This window comes from Myxine glutinosa, chromosome 6, assembly GCF_964187855.1.
Source record: "Myxine glutinosa chromosome 6, kmMyxGlut1.1, whole genome shotgun sequence".
In the NCBI taxonomy this organism is placed as follows: domain Eukaryota; kingdom Metazoa; phylum Chordata; class Myxini; order Myxiniformes; family Myxinidae; genus Myxine; species Myxine glutinosa.
In genome coordinates this window covers 8,065,765-8,092,894 of record NC_136266.1, presented here as the reverse complement: position 1 = coordinate 8,092,894, position 27,130 = coordinate 8,065,765, and the positions used below count along the sequence as shown (strand labels likewise).

Sequence of the window (27,130 nt, the reverse complement as noted above, 5' to 3'; positions counted from 1 at the left end):
GCAGAGATTTGGGAGAGTAAAGTTTCAGGCATTGCAAGCTGGGGAGGGTTAAAAACTTGAAGAAGAAAAGTGGAGGGAGAACAGAGTTGGGTGAGTGATTGAGGTGTGGTGGGAGAGGGGGAGTTTTGAGGATGGGGGGGAGGTGAGGTTGTCGACTTGAGGTTTGAGGGGTGGAGCTGAGGGCTGGAAGACGAATGGGGGAAGGGAGGATGGAGAGTTGGGGTGGGGAGAGCAGAAACTGACCAAAGTTGGGAGAAGAGAGGTGGAGGTGGAGGCTTGGGGGAGGGAGTCTAGGACTTAGGGTTGGGTTGGGGGGTTGAGGACTTGGAGTTTAGGGGTGGAGTTGAGAACTTGAAGGAAAAAGGTGAAGGGAGGAGAGGGAGTTGGGGCAACAGAGAGGGGACAAAGAGTTGGGGTGAGGGGACAGAGTTGGAGAGGGGGCCTGAGTACCTGGGATGGGCTGGGGTTGAGGACTCGGGTGGGAGGTGGGGTTGAGGACTTTGGATGGGAGGTGGGGTTGAGGACTTGGGGTGGGAGGTGGGGTTGAGGACTTTGGATGGAGAGAGGGTTTGAGGACTTTGGATGGAGAGAGGGTTTGAAGAAATGTAGTGGGGACTAATACGTTGGAAGTCAAGGTAGGGGGAGGGGTGGCTTGAGGACTTGGGGTTGGGGTGCGAGTTGGGGTCTGAAAACTTTGGATGGAGAGAGGGTTTGAAGAAATGTAGTGGGGACTAATACGTTGGAAGTCAAGGTAGGGGGAGGGGTGGCTTGAGGACTTGGGGTTGGGGTGCGAGTTGGGGTCTGAAGACTTTGGATGGAGAGGGGGTTTTAAGAATTGCAGTGGGGATGAATGCATTTGAAGTCAAGGTGGGGAGGGGTTTGTAGACTTAGGATGTGGGGGGGGGGGGAGTTTTAGGACTTTGGGTTGGAAGGGGGGGTTGAGGACACGGGGTGGGAGGTGAAGTTGAGGACTTGGGGTTGGGGCGGGGGGAGGTACAGGACTTTCAGTTACATTTTTCATTGCGCCAAGTTTCCACAGATCCCTCCTTTATATTTGCTGGACTGGTTGATAAAATTGAGAATTTGATTATCTTCCCGGTATTGGCTGTAGTACAATCCTACGGAGATGTAGAAGACTTTAGCTCTGCTTATCTCATACATAATATGCAGAGCATGTGCAAATGTTACCAGCAGAGGTTGTTGTTTTTTTTGATCATACTAAAATACGCAATTTGGTGTCTGTCTGACCACGATACATTTGGTTGATACTTATCAAATCTAACCAAACTTGACAGGATGATTAAGGGTCAAACGACGGAGGTTGTCGTGCTTTCATTTGTCCCCCTCCCCAATAGTCTAGGACCTGGCTGAGATATGTATGCACATAATTTAGGAGAGGATAACTCAACTGTTATAGGCTAATATGACCCCAAGGAACAACTTGGGATGTGTGCCAAAATCTCTATCCGGGACGAAAAGCCCGAAAATGACCACGCCCTTTTAAAAATGACCACGCCCTTTTTCATCAGAAGTGCTACTTCCGACATAGCTGTATCTTCGAAACCGTTGGAGCTACAGATTTTCTGAGGTGCTCAAAATGTTCAGAATGGCCATGTTTAGGGGGATCAATGAAGAGTGTAAAATTTCTAATTTGATATTTTATGAGAAAATGGCTAAAATCCGTTAATGTGTATGTTGGTATGCCGTGGAAGTGTGTATCACATCAGATACTACAGTGGTGGTCTCTGTTGCTGAGGTAGAGGGTTCTGCTGCTGTAGTAGAGACTGTTGTTGGATCAACAACTGTTGCTGGGGCTATCAGGCCCAGTGTAGTAGAATTGGAGAGGGTCTCTGATACCTTGTAGTTGGTGGGTATCTCCCCGCGCTCCTTCACTGCCCCCATCCTGATGAGCTGTTGGCAACTGACTTTAGACCTAAGCTTTACTGTGGTCCGGCTCTGAGTGGCAAGGGGCCTTGCAGAGATCTCACTCTCCTCTGATGGTTTCTCCCGATTAATTGGAACATTTTGGAAGAGAACAAGGATGGTATCATGTGTGGAGCCTGTTCCTGCCAGGGTGCTTTCATTGCGGTCAAAGTTGGCAAATGCCCCATTTAGTGGGCTTGTTGCTTCAAGGACAGCGGGAAGAGGTACTCTGTTGTCACCTGCTGTAGTGATGATCCGTTCAGCGAGGTCCACATCAATCCTCTTGACTGTGTTGTAGCTGACACACATTCCGTGATGGTTAAGAGCGGTCACTAGCTCTTTTGATCGTGTCAGACTGTGCACTCCATGAGCCACCATGACATGGAAAGGTGTTGGTTCCTTGCCATCAGTCAGGATGTATTGCAGAATTTGAAAGACTACATCAGTCTTCAGCTGAGAGGTTGTTTTCCCCTTGAAAATATAGGAGCAAAACTCCTCCCATCTTGGTGGTGGGTTCTTAATGAATCTGTCCATGGACAGTTGGAGGTCTTGGGGCTCACGGAAGCTCATCTGCAGTCCAAACCTGTATTCTTTCAGCTCCTGCGCCAGCTCAGTTGCAACCCGTTTGACAGGTGAAACTCTCAGGGACTCTACCAAGGCCTCTGGAGAACTCTTGGTACAAAGTACCATCTGGGATATTTGTTTGTTATTTGGGTATGTAAAGCAGACGGCGTCTCCATACAGCTCGACGATTAGCTTCTTTACAGCTCTGTTTGACACTATTCCAGCTGAATCTTCATTTAGCCTGTCTCTGATGGAAGTCAGACTGTGTGCTGACCTACTAAAATCAAGCCCAAGGGCTAAAAAACTAGCCTTGAAGGAGTCGTCTCCGGCTGTTACCGAATCCTCCATTTCGAGGTTTTTCAGTATTTCCTCAATTTTAGCGTGATATTTATTGAAATAGCCTTTACAACAATGGTCGTGATATCGGATATCAGCCGCAAAAACATCATCGAGCTCACACATTGCCACTGTTTCAGTGTACACTTGGTCCTTGAACAACATGGCCGCATTTAGTAGTTTTTGGGCCATCGGCTTTTCACAGATTCTGAACAATGTGTGTATTTTATTCTGTTTAACTGTCTTGCAACCTGCACCACAAATGATACAGACATTTGTAGTTACACTGGACTTAAATCTCTTGCTGCGTCGCTCAGATGTATCATTAATAAGCCCCTGCTGAGATGGTTCTGATTGTTCTAATGGTTGGGTTATGCTGCCAGTCTTAGCCATATCCCTTTGAAAACTTCTGTAGCAAGATGAGGTGTGGTATTTTATGATACCCTGCTCTTGCACTGTCAGTCCAAGAACCCTAGCAGCTCGAGTGTCATTACTCTCTGTTTGTTTGGCAAGCGAAACAATATACCCCCTGCCGATTTCACCACTAGAGAGGTACTCAGATCGCTTCTTCTTCTGGCATAGGATGCACTCCTTGAGATTGATCGGCTTGATCGGCTTAGGTGTAGCACAAGGAGCAGCGAGAGGTACTCGGATCGCTTCTTCTTCTGGCATAGGATGCACTCCTCGAGATTGATCGGCTTGATCGGCTTAGGTGTAGCACAAGGAGCAGCGAGAGGTACTCGGATCGCTTCTTCTTCTGGCATAGGATGCACTCCTCGAGATTGATCGGCTTAGGAGTAGCACAAGGAGCAGCGAGAGGTACTCGGATCGCTTCTGTTCTGGCATAGGGATGCACTCCTCGAGATTGATCGGCTTGATCGGCTTAGGTGTAGCACAAGGAGCAGCGAGAGGTACCTCATCCTGAATATAAAATAAACATGTTTCAAATTCTCGATCGGCATGGGATATCACTATCAGCAATACAATTATACTACTATTAGATTGCTAGGCAAAGCTAAGACTAAAGTTTGCTCTACCATCAAATATTTTCCACCTCAAACAAAAGACCCCTCTTGGCCTCTAATCCGTGGTAGAGGTGGAACCACAACTGTACTGTACTGGGTGTACTGTAACATGCGCAAACTGCAAAATGCGTCTCCTTTAACTGCATCCTCCCTTTACCGTGGCGTGGTGCCTTTCTACTTTTCTAACCCACAGAAGCCACAGATATAAGACTAGGTAAATAAATTAAAGCTTGTCTTACCATTTCGCTGAACTTCAGTGAGATATTATCTCTGTGACACTGGATGGATAAGTCGTTCTCTCACTGTTTCACTCTCTCCGGATCTTGTAGCACTGGTGCTATGAAGCAGTCTTGTTAGTTTATAATTGAATGATTATATTAATTAGTAGAGGACCTGGCTTAGACATGTATGCACATAATTAGGAGAGGATAACACAACTGTTATAAATATATGGCAATTCCAGTATGTAGGTAGTTGTATGGTAATAAGTTGACCTAACGGTTTTTAGCCATTTTCTCGTAAAATATCAAATTAGAAATTTTACACTCTTCTATGATCCCCCTAAACATGGCCATTCTGAACATTTTGAGCACCTCAGAAAATCTGTAGCTCCAACGGTTTCGAAGATACAGCTATGTCGGAAGTATCACTTCTGATGAAAAAGGGCGTGGTCATTTTTAAAAGGGCGTGGTCATTTTCGGGATTTTCGTCCCGGATAGAGATTTTGGCACACAACCCAAGTTGTTCCTTGGGGTCATATTAGCCTATAACAGTTGAGTTATCCTCTCCTAAATTATGTGCATACATGTCTAAGCCAGGTCCTCTACTACAAGGGGGATTTCCGTCTTGGACAAACACGTGTTACGGTGTATGGATAGGTTATTGTGTCATTTTTCCAAGGCCACTTCTAATAACAAAAGTAACAAGAAAGAGCAATGAGAGATTGCAGACCCTTGCCAGGATGTGTTTGTGTGGTGTATTTTATGTGGTGTTTATTAGCTGCTGTGTTTGTGTGGTTTATTGACAATGTAGATTTATGTTCAATCCACTTGGCAGATGACATCATCAATTTAATTCTCCCATAAAAATTTTGTGTAGATCACGCTCAAAAAAATTCAAACTAATCCGTTCTACTTGTCTATCATTAAAAATTTATGTCTACTTGTCTAATTATGACGTCATACTGAAGGTACCAGACATAATCATGAATATATGTATATTCTTCATGTGGAGTACTTGAAAATGAATATTTTGATGTGTAATTGCAATTTTTTTCGGTTTTTCCAAGATGGCGTCCGTATCATGTGACATATGACGTAATAATTATCATTAAAAATTTCTCCAGGAGGAGGCGCTCCTGTTGTGATAATTTCTTGTCAATTGAGCCAACTGTTGCAGAGAAGAGCATACTCATGTTCTGTGTGGACAAACAAACAAACAAGCAAACAAACAGACGGACAGACAGACAAACGGATCCAAATGCAATACCTTCTCCTCTGGTGAGGATAATATCAACACCAATGATCATAGCATAATATTAATGTTATTACAAAACAAAATTAATACGAATAATATCCCCCCATCCCAAGGGGTTTTTCTTTCCTGAACAAACGCTGTGTTTAACGTGTATAAATAGCTTATCGTGGCGCTTTGTGGGAGCAGCTCAAAACATTATAAACAATAAACACGTGTGATTACCTTTTGAAACAGTCACTACTGCTTTTTAACACTAAACTGAAAGGGAGGAAACCCGACATTCTTGAGGCATTATATGCTTATACAGTCCCCAACAAACTAACGGGCCTGAGCCTAGATCTACTGTAATCTATATGCTCGAAAGGGCATAAGAACATGACCCTTCCTGCCGCTCCCGTACTGAGTGGGTGTACTCGTGTAAATAATTTCCCTCATATTTGATTGTCTTTTCAAAAAATGTAAGTCTTGCATCTGCACAATTATATGTACTATGCATGCCAATCCATTGCTTTACTGATGGATTGAATCAAAAACAGGATTTTGTACTTCATAAACATACAATTACAACTACATATGGGCAGGGTACAGCCCCAAATGGAGATCGGTTTCTGAGGTTTGGGACATGGAATGTAGGGACAATGACAGGGAGATCAGGAGAAGTGGTGGAAGTATTGGTCAGAAGAAGAGTGGACATATGTTGTGTGCAGGAGACGAGATGGAAGGGAAGTGGTGTGAGAATGATGAAGGGTAGGTAGGGACAGAAATACAAGTTTATGTGGCAAGGGTGCCCGGAGGGCGTGAATGGTGTTGGTGTCCTGTTTTCTGAGGAGTTTGTAGACAGTGTGGTGAGTGTGACTAGAGTGAGTGATAGGTTGATGATGGTGAAAATGATGATTGGAAAGCTCTTGGTGAACCTCATCTCGGGATATGCTCCGCAGGTTGGTTGAAGCGACAAAGAGAAGGACAAGTTCTGGTGTGCGATAGAGAAGCTGATGGAAAACGTGAAAGATGAGGAAGTTGTTGTGGTAGGAGGAGACCTAAATGGACATGTGGGAAGGAGTATGGACGGTTTTGACGGAGTTCATGGGGGTTACGGATATGGTGTGAGAAATGGAGAAGGTGAAAGGATTTTGGAGTTTGCTGATGGAGCTGATTTGTTGATTTGTAATACTCAGTTCCAGAAAGAGGATAATAAGCTTGTTACATACATGTCAGGTGGGTCGACGACAACCGTTGACTACCTGATGGTGCGTAGGCGAGATAGGGGGCACCTCCGGGACACAAAGGTGATCCCGGGGGAGGAGGCTGTTTCACAGCACCACTTGGTTGTCTGCGACATAAGGGTGAAAGGTGCGAGGAGAGCTCGGCGGGTGAAGTACCAACCGAGAATGAAGGTGTGGAGGTTGAAAGAGGTGACAGTAAGGGAGGCATTAAAAGAGAGGCTGAGTAGGGTCGAGGATGATGTGGTTGAGCTTGAAAGTGGTTGGATGTCAATGAAAGCTAGTCTGTTGGGAGCCGTTGGTGAGGTATGTGGATGGACAAAAGGACCACCGAGCCACTCGGAAACATGGTGGTGGGATGATGAAGTTGGAAAGAGGATTGGCGAGAAGAGGAAGAAGTTCAAGGAGTGGCAGAAGGCGAAGGGTACGGGAACAGAAACAGCAGAGCATGAAAGTTATAAGGCAGCCAGGAAGGCTGCAAAGAAAGAGGTAGCAATGGCGCAGGAGGCATGTAGGAAAATGTTCGGAGAACGCTTCGATTCGGAAGAGGGTCAGAAAGCAGTATTCAGGATTGCAAAGCAGATAGCGAAAGAGAGGTGTGATGTGATGGGGGTGAGTTGCTTGAAGGATGAAGTGGGACAAATCGTTGTCGACCCAGATGGAATTAAAGGAAGATGGAAAAGACATATGGAAATGTTGTTGAATACAGAGAATGAATGGGATGGCAACATAGAGAGTAACCCAGTTTTAGGACCGGCAGAGAAGATAACTGAGAAGGAAGTTGAGGAAGCGATAAAAGCAATGAAGGGTAGAAAAGCGGGAGGGCCGACGGGAGTTGTGGGAGATATGTTGAAGGCAGCAGGAAGTTGGGGTGTGAAGAGAATGACAGAGATCTGTAATCTGGTGGTGAAAGAGGGCCGCATTCCAGTGGATTGGGAACTTAGTACCCTCGTCCCTCTATACAAGGGGAAAGGTGACCCTCTGGAGTGTGGCTCGTACCGAGCGATAAAGTTATTGGAGCATGGAATGAAGGTATTGGAAAGGGTGTTGGAGAGGAGGATAAGGAAGAAAGTGAAGATCGACGAAATGCAGTTTGGATTTATGCCAGGAAGAGGAACGACAGACGCGCTTTTCATTGTGAGGCAGTTGCAGGAGAAGTACATCGAGAAGAGGAAGAAGTTCTTTCTTGGGTTTGTTGATCTGGAGAAAGCATTCGATAGGGTTCCACGCAAAGTATTGACATGGGCATTGAGGAAGTTAGGAGTGGAGGAATGGTTGATCAGAGTAGTGAGGGCAATGTACAAAAGAGCGCGCACAGCTGTAAGGACGAAGGACGGGAACAGTGGTGAGTTTGAGGTGAAGGTGGGAGTGCATCAGGGCTCGGTACTAAGTCCACTACTATTTGTAGCTGTGATGGAGGTGCTGGCTCAGAACGTAAAGGAGGGTTTACCGTGGGAGTTGTAGGCAGATGATCTGGTGTTGATTGCGGAAAGTATGGATGGACTGAAGGAAAAGATGAACAAGTGGAAGGAATGTATGGAGACAAAAGGTCTGAAGGTGAATATCAGAAAGACGAAGGTGATGGCATGTGGTAAAGCATGTGGTGAGGTGGAAAGAACTGGGAAGTGGCCCTGTGCTGTGTGTCGGAAGGGTGTCGGAGTGAACTCCATTCAATGTACAATGTGCGCTGAGTGGGTTCATCAAAAATGTAGTGGTCTGAGAGGGTCATTGACCAGTGTGGCAGCTACATTCAAATGTAAGGTGTGCACAGAGGGAGCTGCAAATGGAGGAAATGTTGAGTTGGATCTTGGAGACGGCGTGAAGCTGGAAGGTGTGAAAACATTTTGCTACCTCGGATACATGCTGAATGGAGAAGGTGGATCAGACTCGGCAACGGTTGCGAGAGTGAGATGTGCATGGAAGAAGTTTTGGGAACTGAGTGGCGTGCTGATGATGAGGGGAGTGTCGTTGAAGCTGAAGGGAAAGGTGTATGCTGCATGTGTGAGAAGTGTTATGATTTATGGGAGCGAGACATGGGTAATGAACGTAGAGCAGCAACGAAGGTTGGAAAGGGTGGGAATGCGAATGTTTCGACGGATGTGCGGAGTATCGTTGAGAGAGAGGAAGATAAATGATGAATTGCGAAAGATGATGGGAATAGAGCCTGTGATTGATGCTGTGAAGAGGAACAGGTTGAGATGGTTGGGTCATGTGTTGAGGAAGGATGAAAGTGACTGGTTGAGAAGAGTGATGGAAATGAATGTAGAAGGAAGTAGAGGACGGGGAAGACCGAGAAAGACTTGGCTAAAGATGGTGGAAGAAGAAATGCGGCCAAGGGGGTTAACAAGGAGAAATGCAGAAAATAGGGCAAAATGGAGAAGATTGTCATGGGGACCGCAAGGCTAACCCCCGCTCTAGTAGGGAAAATGGCCTTTAAAGTGCGTTGTTGTTGTTGTTGTTGTTGTTGTACTTCATAAACATATGTCTATCTGTGATTCTCAACGAGGATGTAAAATGAAGTTAAACACATGAAAAATGCTATTTTGTAACACATAGTTGTTGTTGTTGTTGTCATGGCTGTGGTTGTTGGTGCTTGTGTACTCCTTTCCTTCTAAAGGGTTCCTGCTCGTGTAAAATAATAAATGCTACCGTAGAAACCGTTGCATTAAGTTCCTGTACCCGCGTCTTCTTCCTCAATCCCCGAAAGGGAGGCTTTTAAAATCGGCATCTTTATGATTAAATGGACACAACTTTTTGTTCGAAGTAAATAGACTATTTGATTTCCAATGGAAGCATTTTTATTATTCCATGACAGCAGGAACCACTACATTAAAGCTTGAAGTCCCGCTTCTTCAATAAAGGGAACAGGAGTTTTGAAAAGAACAACAAGCTAGATATCAAAACAAATACGCTCCTCGCAATACGCAAAATGTTCGACAAAAATCAATGCATCTCGAGAATTACCTGCCGAGACAAAAATAAGGTAGCGGTATGATGGAGCTCAACCAACTGCACAGAAAGACTAATGTAGGATTGGCTGATACATGAAAAGTGTAACAGACTACAGAATCCATTTTGTAAGCAAACATGAAGAAATCACGCCAGAAAAGGTATCATTTATCCACCGAGCAAAACATTTCCAGACATTGCAAAAAACCTCCAAGAATAAAAACAAAAGGTGTGAATGGAAGATGTAACAAATGAAACTGAAACAGCAATGAATACAGTCCCAATGATTGCAAAAAAGACAAAATAAAAATATAATAACGAAATATAAACAGACATACACAGACAACTCGGAGAAAGACAAACTAGCAGAAAGGTGTAAAAAAAGAGTTGGACTCATTGAGCATAGACAAAGAAGAATCATTGGAATAGACTAACAACAGGTCAGTTTCACTGGGATGGAGAACAAATCCTTATAAATGCCCAAGAACAAGGACACTACAGCAATGGCTTTAATAAAATTGCGGGACTGAGTCAATCGGACAAGTGTAGGTTCTGCAATGTAGAAACAGAAAGTACGAGCCACCTCCTACAAAGATGTAAGAAAACTCATGTCAGAACAGCTGTACACCCAAAGTCAAAACAAAGTATGTCGAGTAATTCACTGGCACATTCGCAAAAGTCTGAATATCCCAGTTCCAGAAAACTTGTGGAAAGATGAACTAAAAGCAATCACTGAAAACAAGGAAGTCATGCTCATGTATGACCTAATGATCCCATCAAGTATGAACATGGAAAACAAAGCATTGATAACGGATATGGTACTGAGGTACAAAAAAGAAAAGAAGGCATCGCGAATAGAAGTGTCAGCACCCAGCGATTTTGGCCTAAACAACGCAGAAAAGAAGGAAATGACCAAACAGCGGGAAAATAGCGCAACAATTAAGTGAAAAGATCTTGGAAGTTGAAGAACACCGAAATTGTACCAGTGATAATTGGAGCAACAGGAATGATTTTGAAGAACCTCACGATCCCTGGGAATATTACTACAAACAAACTACAGAACCTTCCAGGGATCTTAAAAACCATCCCTAGGAATATTACAATCAACGAACTCTAATTGGAAGCTGTCTGAGGCGAGGCTCGGTGACGATCCTCAAATGAGCACTCGGAACAAAACTTTGAGAAGACGAAAACTTTACAAACTGGTCCATGACTCATGATCCCTAACTGAAATATAGCTAGATATTTTGAGACCTCAGAGCACTCCATTCCACCTTCTGAAATCCGAATATGGAGATAACAATCAACGAGACACACACACACACACACACACACACACACACACACACACACACACACACACACACACACACACACACACACACACACACACACTTGTACAGTATCAGCTGTTCCTAAAATATAATATAATTTAAAGAATTGCTGTAAATGATGTTAATTTCACAACATCCACTTCTTCTCCTCCTCTTCCCTGAATAATGGATGACGTCCAATGGCACCAACCGTCTGCCCTGCCTTGACCACGAAACTCCTCCACTCCCCTCTGCCTCAACCAGCTCTCTCCACCCTCCAAACACCTTACTGATATCCCTCTTCACACAATCCTCCCATCTCAACCTTACTGATATCCCTCTTCACACAATCCTCCCATCTCAACCATGGTCGATCTCTTTTCCTCCTACCTTGTTCCCTCAACCTGTCTGCTTTCATTTCCACTATCTCTTCCCCCATCCGCACCAAATGTCCAGCCCATCTCAGCCGGCATTTCACCAATCTCCCCATCAAGCTCATCTGCACACCAATCTCCTCTCGCAGTTAATCCATTCTCCTTCTATCCACCCTCTTCTTCTGAATCAGTTGTTCTTGCAAATCCGCAGCCTTTGTTGTTGTCTCTCTAAAGGTAGGCTGGCATTGCACATGACATCAGAATCTCTTTCTTTCAATTTCCTTGATATCTTTCTGTCTGCCATTAATCCCTCCACCCTCCTCCATCCAATCGCACCCACCTGAATCCCCCTCCGCACCTGTGCTTCTGACTTGCCATCCCCAGTCACTGTCTGCTACTTCCTCCGTCCACCATACCTGGTTTCTATTCCCTAACGATGCACACTTTCCTGATGTCCTTCCACACAACACTTCTGCAATTCCCCTAAATGCTTCTCCATATTTCTTCCAATCCTCTTCCAAACCTTCTGCTTCTTCACAAAGTTGCTCATACCTGGCCCTCACCCTCTCCTTGCCCTCTATGACGACATTGCCCCATACACTTCCCCCACCTCATCTTCAGACCCCTGCTCTTAACCCCAATCCTTTTCTTCATCCTCACCACAAATGCCACAGGCTTGTGCTGGGTGGTAACATGCTCTCCCACCACTGCCTTGCAATAATTAACCCTCCACAATTGTCGCTTCCCTACCACCACCAAATCCAATTATGTTCTATGCTGTTCACGTCTATAGGTAATGTTGTGGCTTTCTCACTTTTGAAAGAATGAACCAGCTATGGCTATCCCATTCCGTGCGACCAGCTCTCCAACCCTCTCTATTTCTCATTCCTCAACCAAATTTTCCCAACATATTCCTCTTCACCTGGCTCCACTACCCCTACCTGCACATTAAAGTCCCCTGGCAATGCACAGCATTACCTCCATCTCAACCATTCCCATCATCCTTTCCACTATGTCCCTGAATTCCTGCTTCGCTGCCCAGTCCTTCCCATTTGTGGCCGATACACCGACATACAGTGACTTGTAAAAGTATTCACCACCTACCAAATAATGCCACATTTAGATGAACTAGCAACGGCACCCGCCCTCTGGGCGGGGCTTCAATTGGGAAGCCCAAATGAAAAGGCAAAAATATCAGAAATTGAAGGCTTTTTTTATTTTAAACGATTCATATAAACGTCCGTTGAATCATATCACATGCAAATCATCAAAATCTAAACAGTACATGGCGCCCATTTTGAAAAAAGATTGAATTGTGCAAAACGGAAGTGGCCGCTACACGTCTTTCTCAGTTGCACATTTATGTGTGAAGAGTGCGCGCCGAATCTGTAACACGGAAGCGGCCGCTACACCTGTTTCTCAGTCGCTTTGCACACGCTGCCGTGTTACTTCGGAGCCGCACGTTTATATAGGAAGAGTTCGTCAGGAGTCAATCTACTCTCTCGTGGTACGTAGAATTTCAACAAAAGCCACATCACTGTTCATATCGGTAGATATTATTCCATTGTGTTTGGAAAAATTGGAAAATTGGAAAAATTGGAAACACAATATAGACTATTTTACTCCATGGGGTCCGAGGATTACCCACCCAAAATATCGTTGCGATCGGTTCAACCGTTTTTGCGGTACCTTCGAACGGACAGACGGACGGACATTTGGTGAATTATAGTAAGATTACAAATTATGTGGAAACAATTTTTCCAAATGAACTTTTTAATTCATAACTAAACACTGTTAGAGTTGAAGGAGGTTATACATGTTAGGAATACCTGCAAAAAGCATGGAACAATCAAAATTCACTGGTTGCAAAAGTATTCAGGCCCTTAGGTCAGTACTTGGTGGAAGCACCTTTTGAAGCAATGACTTTGGTTTTTGGGTAGTACGAGTCTTTTTGGTCAGTCTCTACCAGCTTTGCACAGTGAGATTGTGAAATCTTTGCTCATTCTTCATGTGAAAATTGCTCTAGTTCTGTCAAGTTTGATGGGGATCGTCAATGTACTGCAATCTGCCAGTCTCTCCATAAATGTTAATTTGGGTTAATGTCAGGACTTTGACTGGGCCAATCAAGAACATTTATTTTGTTTTTATTCAGCTACTCATCTGGCTTTCGCTTTGTGCTTCGGATCATTGTCATCTGAAATGTGAATCTCCTACCCAGTTTCAGATTCATGGCCGACTCAAGCACGTTTTCATCAAGCATTCTCCTGTACTTTGCATCATCCATTGTCCCTTATATCCTGACAAGCTTGCCAGTCCCTGCTGATGAAAATCAGCCCCATAACATGATGCTACCTCCACCATGCTTGACAGCAGAGATGCTGTTGACCGGATGATGTGTAGTGTTAGGCTTGCGCCAGACCTAATGCTTTGAATTTAGATCAAAAAATTAAATTTTCGTCTTGTCTGAGCACAAAACCACAAAACGTTTCTCCACATGCGCACAGTATCATTAAATTGCTTTTTCACAAACTCTATAGGAGCTTTTAGATGAGTCTTTTTCAGGAATGGCTTCTTTAATTTTTCCACCTGTCCATAGAGGTCAGTTTTGTGAATGGAATGGGATATTGGTGATTGATGAATACAGGCACCAATCTCGGACATAGAGCCTTGCAGATCTCTCAAAGTCATTGGTAGATTTACCGTTACGCCTCGCTGCCAACCATAGGCGCACCAACGGCCTGAACACGAGAGGGTCTTCCTCCAATGGGGGGACAAATCCATGTCCTCTATTATAAACACCACTGGGGGCGTAGTGAAGCAATTCGATTAATGAACAGGATCAAATAATTAAATTGATATATGTGGGAAAAGTACATGCCCAGGCCCAGATGGCAGAGCACTGGTACGGCTTTCCAGAGGACCTGGGTTTGATTCCTGGTCTCGGCATGTAATTTTCCCACATATATCGATTTAATTATTTAATCCTGTGCATTAATCGAATTGTTTCATTTGTTGTTGTAAACTTGCATTGGTTTAATGATTCGTATGCAGCCTGTGACTGTTTGGCTGCATCATTTTCTGGGAGTGCGGCTGTGCCACTGATGCAATTCCCCCTTACCAGCTAGCTGGTACTCATTTTGCCAACCTCGTAAGGACTACAGCCCGAGTCAACCCGCCTGGTGTTAATTCAATGTCACGACAGAGGCTTGAACTCCAAACCCGAGGGAAGGCACCTTAACCATTCGTCCAACACCAGGCTTACCTTGCATCGGTGTGTGGAAGGACATCAACCATGAGCCCGACACCATGCAGCATATTCTGTTTACACGCTGTTTGATTTGATTTGAGATGCGCATTCGTAATGGCAATTTTTTTCTGGCTGAGTGTCAAATGAACCATCCTTTTCTAATCTTGGAGATTCTCAACGACAATTTCACATTTGGTGTGGAATTAGCAATTACTTTTTACAACGTAAGGTCATGACTTTCTACATACCCTGTGCAACAGCCCATTCCACAGGAACAGTTTTAATTGATTAGGAAATTTTAAACAGAATCAAGCATTTTATTTTGACTCTCAAAGTTACTCCAATCGTATGAGCCTCTCCTCAGTAAAAGACACATGAAAGACCACTTGGAGTTTGCAAAAAAACACCTAAAGGACTCTCAGACTGAGAGAAACAATATTCTGTGGTCTGATGAAACCAAGATTGAACTGTTTGGCTTCCGTCTGGCCACTTTGCCATAAAGCCCAGATCGGTGGAGTGTTGCAGTGATGGTTGTCCTTCTGGAAGTTTCTCCCATCTCCACACAGGATCTCTGGAGCTCAGCCAGAGTGACCATCGGGTTCTTGGTCACCTCTATTACCAAGGCCCTTCTCCCCCGATTGCTCAGTTTGGCCGGGCAGCCCCAGCTCTAGGAAGAGTCCTGGTTGTTCCAAACTTCTTCCATTTATGAAGTATGGAGGCCATTGTGCTCTTGGGAACCTTCAATGCAGCAGAGATCTTTTTGTAGGCTTCCCCAGATCTGTGCCTCGACACAATCCTGTCTCTGAGCTCTGCAGGCAGTTCCTTCGACCTCCTGGCTTGGTTTTTGCTCCGATATGCATTGTCAGCTGTGAGACCTTTTATAGACAGGTGTGTGCCTTTCCAAATCATGTCCAATCAATTGAATTTACCACAGGTGGACTCCAAACAAGGTGTAGAAACATCTCAAAGATGATCAAGAGAAATGGGAGGCACCTGAGCTAAATTTCAAGTGTCATAGCAAAGGGTCTGAATACTTATGTAAATGTGATATTTCAGTGTTTTATTTTTGATAAATTTGCAAAACTTTATAAAATCCTGTTTTCTCTTTGTCATTATGGGGTATTGAGTGTAGATTGATGAGGGAAAAAATGAATTTAAACGATTTCAGCAAAAGGCTGCAACATAACGAAATGTGAAAAAAGTGAAGGGGTCTGAATACTTTCTGAATGCACTGTGTATGTATGTGTGTATATATATATATATATAACAAAAATGTATTTGTTACTGATATGGCATCAGCAATACATACCTTATCCAAGATGGCACACTGATCCCCATAGTAGTGTTTGTTTTAATGTATTGCGCTGATCGAGGACCTTGTAACCGTCCCAGATCCAGTACAAGAACACTATTATACAAATATACAGTACACAAAAAATGGGATTTGAACCTAGAATCCCGGCCTCTTGATCCAAATGCCTCGATGGGAACAAAGATGTCCAATTTATTAATTTCTTCTCACAAGATGACGCGAGAAAGTGAAATTATGTTTAAAGGAAGGAAAAAGTCCTTGTGGTGCAAATTGTGATCTATTTTATTATTAACCACAATCTGCCTATTCTGTGATGTGGAATGAAAATATTTATGTAATGATGTGACCTTTGTTGATCTCTCTCTTTTCCTGTTCGTTTAATTCACTTGCCTGTTTTGTCCATGTTTGGCCCTACAAGGCCGGTCCGTTGACATTTCGCCCTCGGTCACCTAGCTCTTCCATGAACCTCGATCTTGGATAGAAAACAAGTAATAAAATCGCATTTGCAGCAGCATTTAATCTGACGTTGCGAAGCACTCTCGAAGCTAACGTGCCCAATGACCCCTAGCGTTCATTACGTGAACAGTTTGGTTCCTGGAAACTAACCTCATGGTAATGGGGGCCTTTTCACCACCAAATGCAGACACTTTTGTATGATTAAGAATCAAAATATGTTTGTTGTTGAAAAGGACCCAAGTTGAAATCCATATACTTGTGGATATGGTTTTTGCTTTTACAATGTATAAGTTATCTGAGTTGTTTGCGCAATTGCTTTCTCATTTCCCATCATCAATTCTGATGAGTCCTTTAAATTAACCTTCGTTTTCAGTTTTATTTTGGTAGTTTATATTTTAATAATGTATTAATTTTGTCCTCGCTTCCACTTCCTTTATGAGCAGCAGAGTTAGTCACAACTTGGTGGAAGAGAAATGTTTCTGTACTTTGAAGCCATTTGATGCTCTTATGTGCTTTCTGTGCACTAAGTTATACCCTTCCCTCTCCACAGATGTGCACACAGAGGCTGTACAGGCCGCCCTGGCGAAGCACAGCGAACGAAAAGTGCCAATTCCCTCGAAGCGGTGCTCTCCTCGTTGCACAGACTTCGATCGATGCTTACACACCTCCAGGTAGGGCCTTTCATTGTCACATCATGGGCACTTTTGCCTGAAAGGATGGCTTTGAGTTATGCACACGCTTCCAAGCCGTCTAGCTTGGATTCGAATCTTCACTGTCATATCATGGGCACTTTTGGCTGGCAGGCTGGCCTCCACATATGCATAGTCACCTCCAAACCATCTAGCGTGAGTTTGGTTCTTTACCGTCACTTCATGGGCACTTTTGGCTGGCAGGATGGCCTCCACATATGCATAGTCACCTCCAAACCATCTAGCGTGAGTTTGGATCTTTACCTCGCTGAGATCTCGCGAGATCTTGTCGGGGCGGTCACGGTTTTTCGAAGCTGTTCCACGATCTTCACGCACGGCTCGAAGTTAAGTAATTGTCACATTTGTATTTTTGTCGAAACTGTATTTATCTTACGTGTGTGTACCTTTTGCATGTCCCTCGTAAGATTATCGGTGTTAATCTTTCATACCTGTAAAAAATAGTCGAGTATTTCGCGCCACGCGGCCTAGTTGTTGAAGTTTCCGACCTTGAGGCGTGGTTCTCTCCGGGCATCCAAAGCGGTTATTTTTTCATTCGTGTGTTTGTCAAATTTCAACTCGTTATTTTATCGTCCATGCATTATTGTTTGCTTATAGTTAGTTTTGGTTTGAATTTCCTGTAACTCGTAATTAAATAATCGTGTTCTACTCCTCGTGTGCGGCCTTGTACCTCCGTCGGTGTTTGTTAACTTAAGTCCCCTACATCGTGTTTTGCTTGGCTCTTAGTTTTTTCCCTTCTACCCCGAACATGATACTCTTTGTCTAACGTTTTGAAATCCCCACCCCCCCCCCCCCCCCCAAAAAAAAAAAAAAAAAAAAAACCAAAAACATTTATTTTCCTTTCTCCACGTGTGCTGTTTGTCTCATCCTGTACTTTCTGTCCAGGTGTGCTGTTTGCCCCGACCCCATTATCTCCTTGCCATCCACCTTTTGCCCTGTCCACGTGACTCGTGGTGGTCCCTCTCGGCTCCTCCCCCCCGTTGGTACTTTGTGCATATAAGATTGTTTACGGTTCTGTTTTAATATTATTTAAATATGTATAAACTTTCCCCCTTCAGTGTTTTATTCAGTGGTATATTACAACACGCTGTTTTTCTTCCCTATTTAAAAGGCTTTTCTCAATTTCCTCTCCAACTCATTCCACGTCAAAAAAAGAAATTCAATCTCTTATACGTCTCCCTCACTACATGGTCTAAATTCGCATTCATTCCACCCCTCCTCCATCGTTCTGAATCGGATTACTAACTTGAAAATCACAACAAACCCAATTTATCAATGTTCGTCTTTCATTAATCATCCACTTTCGAAACTCCCCTCTTGCCCCTCCACTCCCAAACTCCCCCCTTGCCCCTCCACTCCTGAACTCCCTCCTTGCCCTTCCCCTCCTAAACTCCCCCCTTGCCCCTCCACTCCTAAACTCCCCCCTTGCCCCTCCAGTCCCAAACTCCCCCCTTGCCCCTCCACTCCTGAACTCCCTCCTTGCCCTTCCCCTCCTAAACTCCCCCCCTTGCCCCGCCACTCCTAAACTTCCCCCTTGCCCCTCCCCTCCTAAACTCCCCCCTCACTCCTCCCCTTCAAAACTCCCCCCCCAACCCCTCCCATTCAAATCTCCCCCCATACCATTCCTCTCCAATTCTCCCTCCTCCCCCCTCCTCCTCAAAGCTGCCTCCTCCCCACTTCATCTCCCTTCTATCTCATACCTCCACCCCCCCCCCCAACATTCTACTTTCCTCTGCCCCCCCTCAAACAACCCTTCACTGTGCCTCATCCCTTCACCATCAAACCTTTCATCCTCCTCATCCTTCCCTTTCTTGGAACTCTTCTGTAATCTCTGACACACTATCAACTGATCTTCCTACCTCCCCCTCTCATCCTTCATCTTACCCTACTCTTCCCCTCCCCTGTCCTGTACCCGATGCTCCCCCTCTCTCTTCATTAACGGTATGGACCTCAAACATCCGGGGCCTTCGCTCAAACCTGACTGATCTCTCCATACAGGTTGCTTCTGACAATCCAGACTTGATCTGCTTAACAGAGACTTTCCTCCTTCAAGATGTCTCTGATTCCTTAATATCTCGTCCTGGTTACTCCCTCCTCCGGTATGATAGACCTGAGCCTCGTCCTGGTGGTGGGGTGGCTATCTTTATCAAAAACTCTCTTCCTCACTCTCCTTGCACTGCCCTCTCTCCTCCTCACCCCCAGGAGTACCTATGGCTACAGCTTCCTCTCCGCTCCCACCTTGTGTTCATATGTGTTCTGTACCGTCCTCCAAACAGTGATGACTCCATTTACATTTCACTGTCTGAGAACATGGACCAACTTCTATCCACTCATCCCAACTCTCTCTTCCTCATATGTGGTGACTTCAACTGTCATCATGCCAGCTGGTTGGGTGTGGGTTCCTCTCTCACCAGTCATGGCACCTCAGCAAAGGACTTCTGTGACTCACTGGGATTGACACAATCTGTCAATTTCCCGACCCGGATCTCAGCCAATGGAGTATCTTCTCTTCTAGACTTGGTTATGATCCCTGCTAATGTCTGCTGCTCTTCTTCTGCTCCAATCGGTTCTTCTGATCATGTGCTTGTCAAAGTGGACATCTCTCTGGCCATTCTCAGAGAGCCTCTTCAGCGTCGACGAGTCTGGCATTTCACTCAGGCCGACTGGGACGGTCTTCAAGCAGCCATCAATCGTCTGGATTGGTCTCCCATCTCCACTGCCTCTGACATCAATTCTTCCTGGGAATTCTTCCAAAGCAAACTGCTCTCTCTCATGCACAGATTTATCCCATCTCGTCTTCAGTTGTCTTACCCTTCCTCCCATCCATGGTACACAGAATCTTGTGGTGAGGCAGTTGCCCTGAAACAACTTGCCTTTGCCTCTTGGAAGGCTAATCCAACTGAAGGCAATTTCAGTTCCTTCCACCAAGCTCGGAACAAGTGTGTGTCTACCCTCAGGAGTGCCAGGAAGCACTATCTCTCCACACTCAAGAATTTACTCTCAAACCTGTCTCCTTCCTCCAAATCCTGGTGGCGTCTGGTCAAATCCGTTTCTGGTGTTTGTTCCCCCTCCATCCCTTCCCTTACCTCAAATGGCCACACAGTTGACATCGCACATGACAAAACCGAATGCCTCAACTCTGTGTTTGCCTCAAAATCTTGTGTCCCAAACCCATCACTCTCTGTTCCCACCTTTCCCAGTCGAACCCAACTGCTCCTGGACTCTGTGTCCTTCTCTCCTGACAAGGTGGAGGAGTTTTTGTCTAACCTCTACTCTGATTCTGCAACTGGACCAGACGGCATCAGCCCACGGGTCCTAAAATCCTGCTCTGCCGCTCTATCTCACCCTCTCTCTGTTCTTTTCACCCTCTCTTTTGCTCAAGGTCATCTGCCAGCATCCTGGAAATCAGCAAACATCACCGCTTTACAGAAAAAAGGTGCAAAAACAGATCCTTGCAACGACAGACCAATCAGCCTGCTCCCAATTATCAGCAAAGTCATGGAATCCATCATTGCTTCGGATATGAAATCTTTGCTCTTCTCCAATGGCTTGATCTCTGATCATCAATTTGGTTTCAGACCAGGTCACTCTACTCTGGACATGCTGCTTCTGCTGTCTCAACAATGGATGGAGGTCCTCAATGCCAAACAGGAAATCAGAGCTGTCTCCCTTGACATATCACTTGCCTTCGATACGGTCTGGCACCCAGCTCTGCTCACCAAACTCTCCTCCTATGGTATCCATGGAAATCTCCATGCATGGCTTGCGGACTTCCTCTCTGGTCATAGTCAACGTGTGACCCTGAATGGATTTCTCTCATCTCCCCTTCCTGTTCAGGCTGGAGTTCCCCAAGGCAGTGTTCTGGGCCCTGTGCTTTTTCTGGTCTTTATCAATAATATCTCCGACTCTCTGGAAAATCCTCTATCTCTTTGCTGATGACTCCACTCTCTGCCGCTCCATTCCTCTTCCCTCAGATCGGCAGTCTGCAGCCTCCTCACTCTCTGAAGACTTGGACAAAATCACAGACTGGTCAAACAAGTGGAACATGTCTTTCAATCCTGACAAATCTCACACTCTTACTATGTCTCTCCGAAAAGATCGACTGGACAACCCTCCCATCTACTTTCTCAACAATCCTCTCCAAGAAGTTCTGTCGCTCAAGCTTTTGGGTCTCACTATCTGCCATCATCTTTCTTGGGAAAACCACATTTCCAAGCTGGCCTCCAAAGCCAGTCGCCGACTGGGCATCCTCCGTCGTGCAAAGTCCTTCCTCGGCACACCTGAGCTCCTCACCACATACAAGGCTTTCATCCGCAGCTCAATGGAATACTGTTCTCCCCTATGGGCCGGTGCTCCTGCCTCACACCCAGCTCGGCTTCACGCTGTTGAAACCAAAGCTTTCAGAATTATTGGAATCTCCCGCGATGAAGCTATCTCTGAGGGCCTTTCACTCACTCACCGCAGGCAGGTAGGTGGTCTTTCTGTCTTCTACCGACTCCTCTCCGGCCTTGCACCCTCAGCTCTCTCTGTGCTCTGTCCCCCAAATATTCCTACAGGTCGCACAAGATCTGCCAGCAACCCTCTGATGGTTAAACTGCCGAAATCTCGGCTCTCTGCTCACCTTCACTCTTTCATTCCTCTTTTCTCCCGCCTCTGGAACAAACTCCCTCACTCCCTTCAATCCCACTCGTCCCTCCAGGTCTTTAAAACAGCTGTTCACCACCATCTCTTATGTTCCCCCATCCAAAACCTTGATCTTTTCTACCCCCGCTAATTCACCCCAGATCCACCTTGTTTGAAATTCCAACTTCTTTCCTGGAAGTCCTGGCAGTGTCCATATGTTTTATACCTCTCCCACTCCCCCACTTCCCATGCCCCCCCGCCCCCCAAAGCCCTCTCCCTCTCACAGATCTCTCGATGTCTCCATGTCTCTCGGTCCCTGCTCTCAAATGTTGTGTTTGTGTCCTTCCCCCTCTCTCCCCATATTGTCTACCGCTCCCGATGTTATATGTTTTATGTGTCGGTTTGTCTTTCTGTGTGATTAATGTTCGCTCTTTCACGAGCTTCGATATTGTATACGGAAAAAAAAAAAAAAAAAAAAAAAACACGTCACATCAGGGGCACTTTTGGCTGGCAGGATGGCCTCCACGTATGCATAGTCACCTCCAAACCATCCAGCGTGAGTTTGGATCTTTACCGTCACATCAGGGGTACTTTTGGCTGGCAGGATGGCCTCCACGTATGCATAATCACCTCCAAACCATCCAGCGTGAGTTTGGATCTTTACCGTCACATCAGGGGCACTTTTGACTGGCAGGATGGCCTCCACGTATGCATAATCACCTCCAAACCATCCAGCGTGAGTTTGGATCTTTACCGTCACATCAGGGGCACTTTTGACTAGCAGGATGGCCTCCACGTATGCATAATCACATCTGAGCCATCTAGCCTGGATGTGAATCTTTACTGTCACATCATGGGTACTTTTGGCCCGGCAGGATGACCTCAAGGTATGCACACTCGCCTCTCAACCGTCCAGCCTGGGTTAGAATCTGAGCCCATTTATAAACTGTCATTCCGGGATTTCACATGCGGGGTGACACATCATCATTCAGATGGATGTTAAACTACTATCTTATCTGGTAGCATCAGTTGGTGGATGTCATGCTCGTGTCTCGCTGGCATGGCAAGGCATCAAAGCGTATGGTGTCCTTTTACACTGACGTTAAACTCAGTATCCTGTCTGCCCGCATTAGTTGGTGGAAGTTAAAGATCCCAGTGTGTCCTCCGCGAAGAGTTGTTGAGCCATCGCCGGCACCCTGAACAAATTCCAAAAATCTGCCCTGACCTACAGAGGGCATTATATCAGCAGCAGAGCCGCACATTCACAGCCATGTTGTGTACGAAAGAAGAAAAATAAGAATGGGCCCCTTACTGTCACAACATGGGCCCTTTACTCTCTCTCTCTGCCCATTGTACATCATAGTCATGATTGGTGTATATTCAACATACATGTGGCACCTCTAAAACAGTTGTACATAATACTGTTGTCGTGAAGAATAACAAGGATGATTACGAAGAGCATGTACTGTAGTTGTATTATGAGTCAGGATGGTTGTCAAACAGAAGCAGCTCATTCTATTTTTTGGATAAACCATTAAAATGCTTCAATTATGAATCTGTTTTGTAGTCGAGGTGATCAGTTTTCAGGACATAGTCGATCTATCAAATTTCTTATCAAGTGCTTTTCATTTAGGAACGAGAAGGGCACGCGATAGAGGTGCGTGCCTCTACCAGGCTGAACAGTTTATAGTGGGGCGGCTTAGCCCAAATATTCAAAAGAATTGTGCATTTTGTGATACAAGCACCAAATTTGGCACAAATGTACATTAATATGTTGCGAACATTTTCAGATATTGGGCCACTTGAAATTCCGTAATTTTTTTTTTCAAATTTTTTCAAATTTCGTAATTTCAAATTTTTCGGGTGACACCGTCACAATTTTGGTCTTCGAGGCCGGCCGATAGGCAAAGTGTGACCGGAAGGGACGAGGTTCTCCTGACCACGTGGCCCTCGATCTGGGAAGCGAGAGGCGTTCCATTAGTGGACGCGCCCCTCACGCCCGACTTTTGGGCGGCCCCGGCAGGCCGTTTGTTTTGACGTTCCGTGACGGGCCCCGCACCCCCACCTCCGGGCCGACCGGAAGCTTGTGCTGAGTACATCATACCTGAACAACTCAGTGAGGCAGAACACAGCAGTGCACACCAGGGTGACCCCTTCAGTGCATAAACCAATTAACCTGTCCACTGCAGGGCATATAGAAATGAAGTTATTTTCTGCATATAATAATAATATAAGTTCAGTTCTATATAACAATTTCTGTTATCACCACTACCACTACAACTACAACTACCACTACTACAAGCTTTGTCTGGAATTTTGTGGACTAACAGACAAACAGACATACAGACAAGCTGGGATCAAAACATTACCTCCTTCCACCATTGAGTGTAGAGGTAAACATCATGGAAATTATATCATGCCCTAGATTTAATTCATGCTTACCCGTGTATTTGCTTCACTGGTTCACAAGGTCTTTTGCATACATGTAATTCAGACTCTCGTCTTCATTGCTGACCACACAATGTTCGCAACATATTAATGTACATTTGTGCCAAATTTGGTGCTTGTATCACAAAATGCACAATTCTTTTGAATATTTGGGCTAAGCCGCCCCACTATATCGGCCGGCCTCGAAGACCGAAATTGTGACGGTGTCACCCGAAAAATTTGAAATTACGAAATTTGAAAAAATTTGAAAAAAAAAATTACGGAATTTCAAGTGGCCCAATATCTGAAAATGTTCGCAACATATTAATGTACATTTGTGCCAAATTTGGTGCTTGTATCACAAAATGCACAACAGGTTTGCTATGCTGCTACACTATTACGTTTTGTATCCAACTGATAGGTCAGATCTGTATCTGGACCAGAACCAAAATCGAATCGGTGTGTTCTTGTCACATACCCAACTCAACTCGTCCACCAACTTTCGCCGTAACTCCTCCGCAACTTTTTGAAATATCATGCTCTATATCGTTTTTGCCCCATTTCTCAATGGTGAAGAACCACTTGGAATATTTAAAAAGTTATCGTGTCCAGATTTTCTCCAAAATCGAATCGATTTGTCCTTGGCACACACCCAAGCTGTCCACCAAATTATCCGAATCCGTCCAGAACTTTTTGACATATTGTTCTATATATCATTTTTGACCCATTTCTCAATGGTGAAGAATCACTTAGAAAATTTTAAAATTGTCGGATCTGGATAAGTATCTTTACCAAAATAGAATCAATTGGTCCTTGTTATATAGCCAACCTGCCCAACAAATTTCGTCGAAATATATTTATAACTTTTTGAGATATCATGCTCACAGATAGACAGGGGGTGAAAGCCTTCAATGGTGGAGTTAACAAAACCCAAAGCACTGTTCAAAGAGGCAAGAGGTAAGAAAAGTTAAAAAAAAAAATTGACACAAAGAACCTTATATAGACGGGATTTTAAGAGGGATTTGAACGTCCGCTCTTGGCATCCACCCACCTTGACTCCTTTCGACCCAACCGCTCGTACTGTCCGCAGAGCGAGGGTGCGGGGTGCTGCTCTCTTTGATCTCATGATGACCCTTGGGCCGGATGCCATCAGGACAGCCAAGGCTTTACAGTATTTAGAGCTCTAATTTACAGTATGGCAATTATAAGCACTCGCCTGGCGTTCTCTTTCTCTCCTGCACGAACTGTCGAAATCCCATCAGCTTTAACATTTTGATGAAATCTTCCCCTTGAACGTGATCGAAAAATATATATAAAACACACACAGGAATATGTATTCTTTTTTTTTTTTTTTTTTTTTTTTAAATACATGATCGAGGCTCATGAAAGAGCTAACATTTATCACTCAAAAATCAAACAGACACACAAAACATATAATAAGGGGAGCGGTAGACAAGATGGGGAGAGAAGAGGAAGCACACAAACACAACATTTGAGAGCAGGGACATCGGGAGATCTGTGGGAGGGCTTGGGGGGAGGAGGCGTGGGAAGGGGGTGGGGGGTGGGAAAAGTATAAAACACAAGGACACTGCAAGGATTTCCAGGAAATAAATTGGAATTTCAACAAAGAGGATCTGGGGTGAATTAGCGGGGGGTAGCAAAGATCAAGGTTTTGGATGGGGGCAGATAAGAGATGGTGGTGAACAGCTGTTTTAAAGACCTGGAGGGAGGAGTGAGATTGAAGAGAGTGAGGCAGTTTGTTCCAGAGGTGGGAGAAAAGAGGAGTGGAGGTGAGCAGAGAGTCTTCATTTTGGCAGTTTAACCATAAGAGGGTTGCAGGCAGATCTTGTGTGACCTGTAGGAATATTTGGGGGACAGAGCCCAGAGAGAGCTGGGGGGGCAAGGCTGGAGAGGAGTCGGTAGAAGACAGAAATACCACCAACCTGCCTGCGGTGTGTAAGTGAAAGGCCCTCGGAGTTAACTTCATCGTGGGAGATTCCAATGATTCTGAAAGCTTTGGTTTCAACAGTGTGAAGCCGAGCTAGGTGTGAGGCAGGAGCACCAGGCCAGAGGGGAGAGCAGTAATCCATTGAGCTGTGGATGAAAGCCTTGTATGTGATGAGGAGCTCAGGTGTGCCAAGGAAGGACTTCGCACGACGGAGGATGCCCAGTCGGCGAATGGCTTTGGAGGCCAGATTTGAAATGTGGTTTTCCCAGGAAATATTATGGCAGATAGTGAGACCCAAAAGCTTGAGTGACAGAACTTCTTGGAGAGGATTGTTCAGAAAGTGGATGGGAGGGTTTTCCAGTCGGTCTTTTCGTAGAGACATTGTAAGGGTGTGAGATTTGTCAGGATTGAAAGACATAATCCACTTGTTTGACTCGTCTGTGATTTTGTCCAGGTCTGCAGAGAGTGAGGAGGCTGCAGACTGCCGATCTGAGGTATTGCCATTTTGTAGAAGAATATGTGTAACCAAGTTGCATGTGGCTCTCTACTTGATAAGAATCAGACAAAGATAAATTAGATTGACAGCATTTTATTAGAGTTACAGCTGCGTATTCACTGCACTCCTTGCTATTATGGTTACGGTCACAAAACAACGCAGTTTCAACTTAACCAGCATAATCTAGTGTTTAACAAGTGCACCTAGCCAATACAGTGCCATAAAGTTTAGTAATCAACAGAGGACAATGGTGTATAATAAATATGAATTTAATATTTCAATAGCAATGGGTTATAAATCATGTGCATGCAATTTCAGATTCTTAGGATAAGGCATTCGATCAAAACATTTATTGCTGGTATACCACTTCCCCGATTATGTCATCATTATCATGATTTTGTTCCCCATTGGGAGTACTTAACAATGCACCAAGTTTCACTTTTTTCCATTCAGCGGTTTCCGAGAAATATATTTTTTAAGTATATATTGCCATACCACATGACCTATGACATCACAATTATCATAAAACTATTTTGCACGGGTCTCACTCCTACCCTGAAAGTTTTGTCTCAATCGGACATGTGGTTGCTGAGAAAAACGAGGTTTAGCCCATAAGGACCGACAAGCGTTCGTACAGACTAGGGTGGTCCAAAAAAAACGTTAGTCGAATCATTTCTCCACATATGTTGTTTTTGTCCACTCGGGTCGATTTACTTGTGTGTGAAATTTGAGCT

The 27,130-nt window shown here is 44.8% G+C and overlaps 1 protein-coding gene across 1 annotated transcript in view; it reads left to right on the top strand.

The window, feature by feature from the left end:
• LOC144892553 (disco-interacting protein 2 homolog C-like) overlaps positions 1-27,130 on the top strand; it is a 144,140-nt gene that overhangs the window by 59,570 nt on the left and 57,440 nt on the right. The window contains exon 3 of the mRNA XM_078779526.1: positions 16,746-16,866. Coding sequence (XP_078635652.1) covers positions 16,746-16,866 — 121 coding nt within the window. The remainder of the gene's footprint in view (positions 1-16,745; positions 16,867-27,130) is intronic.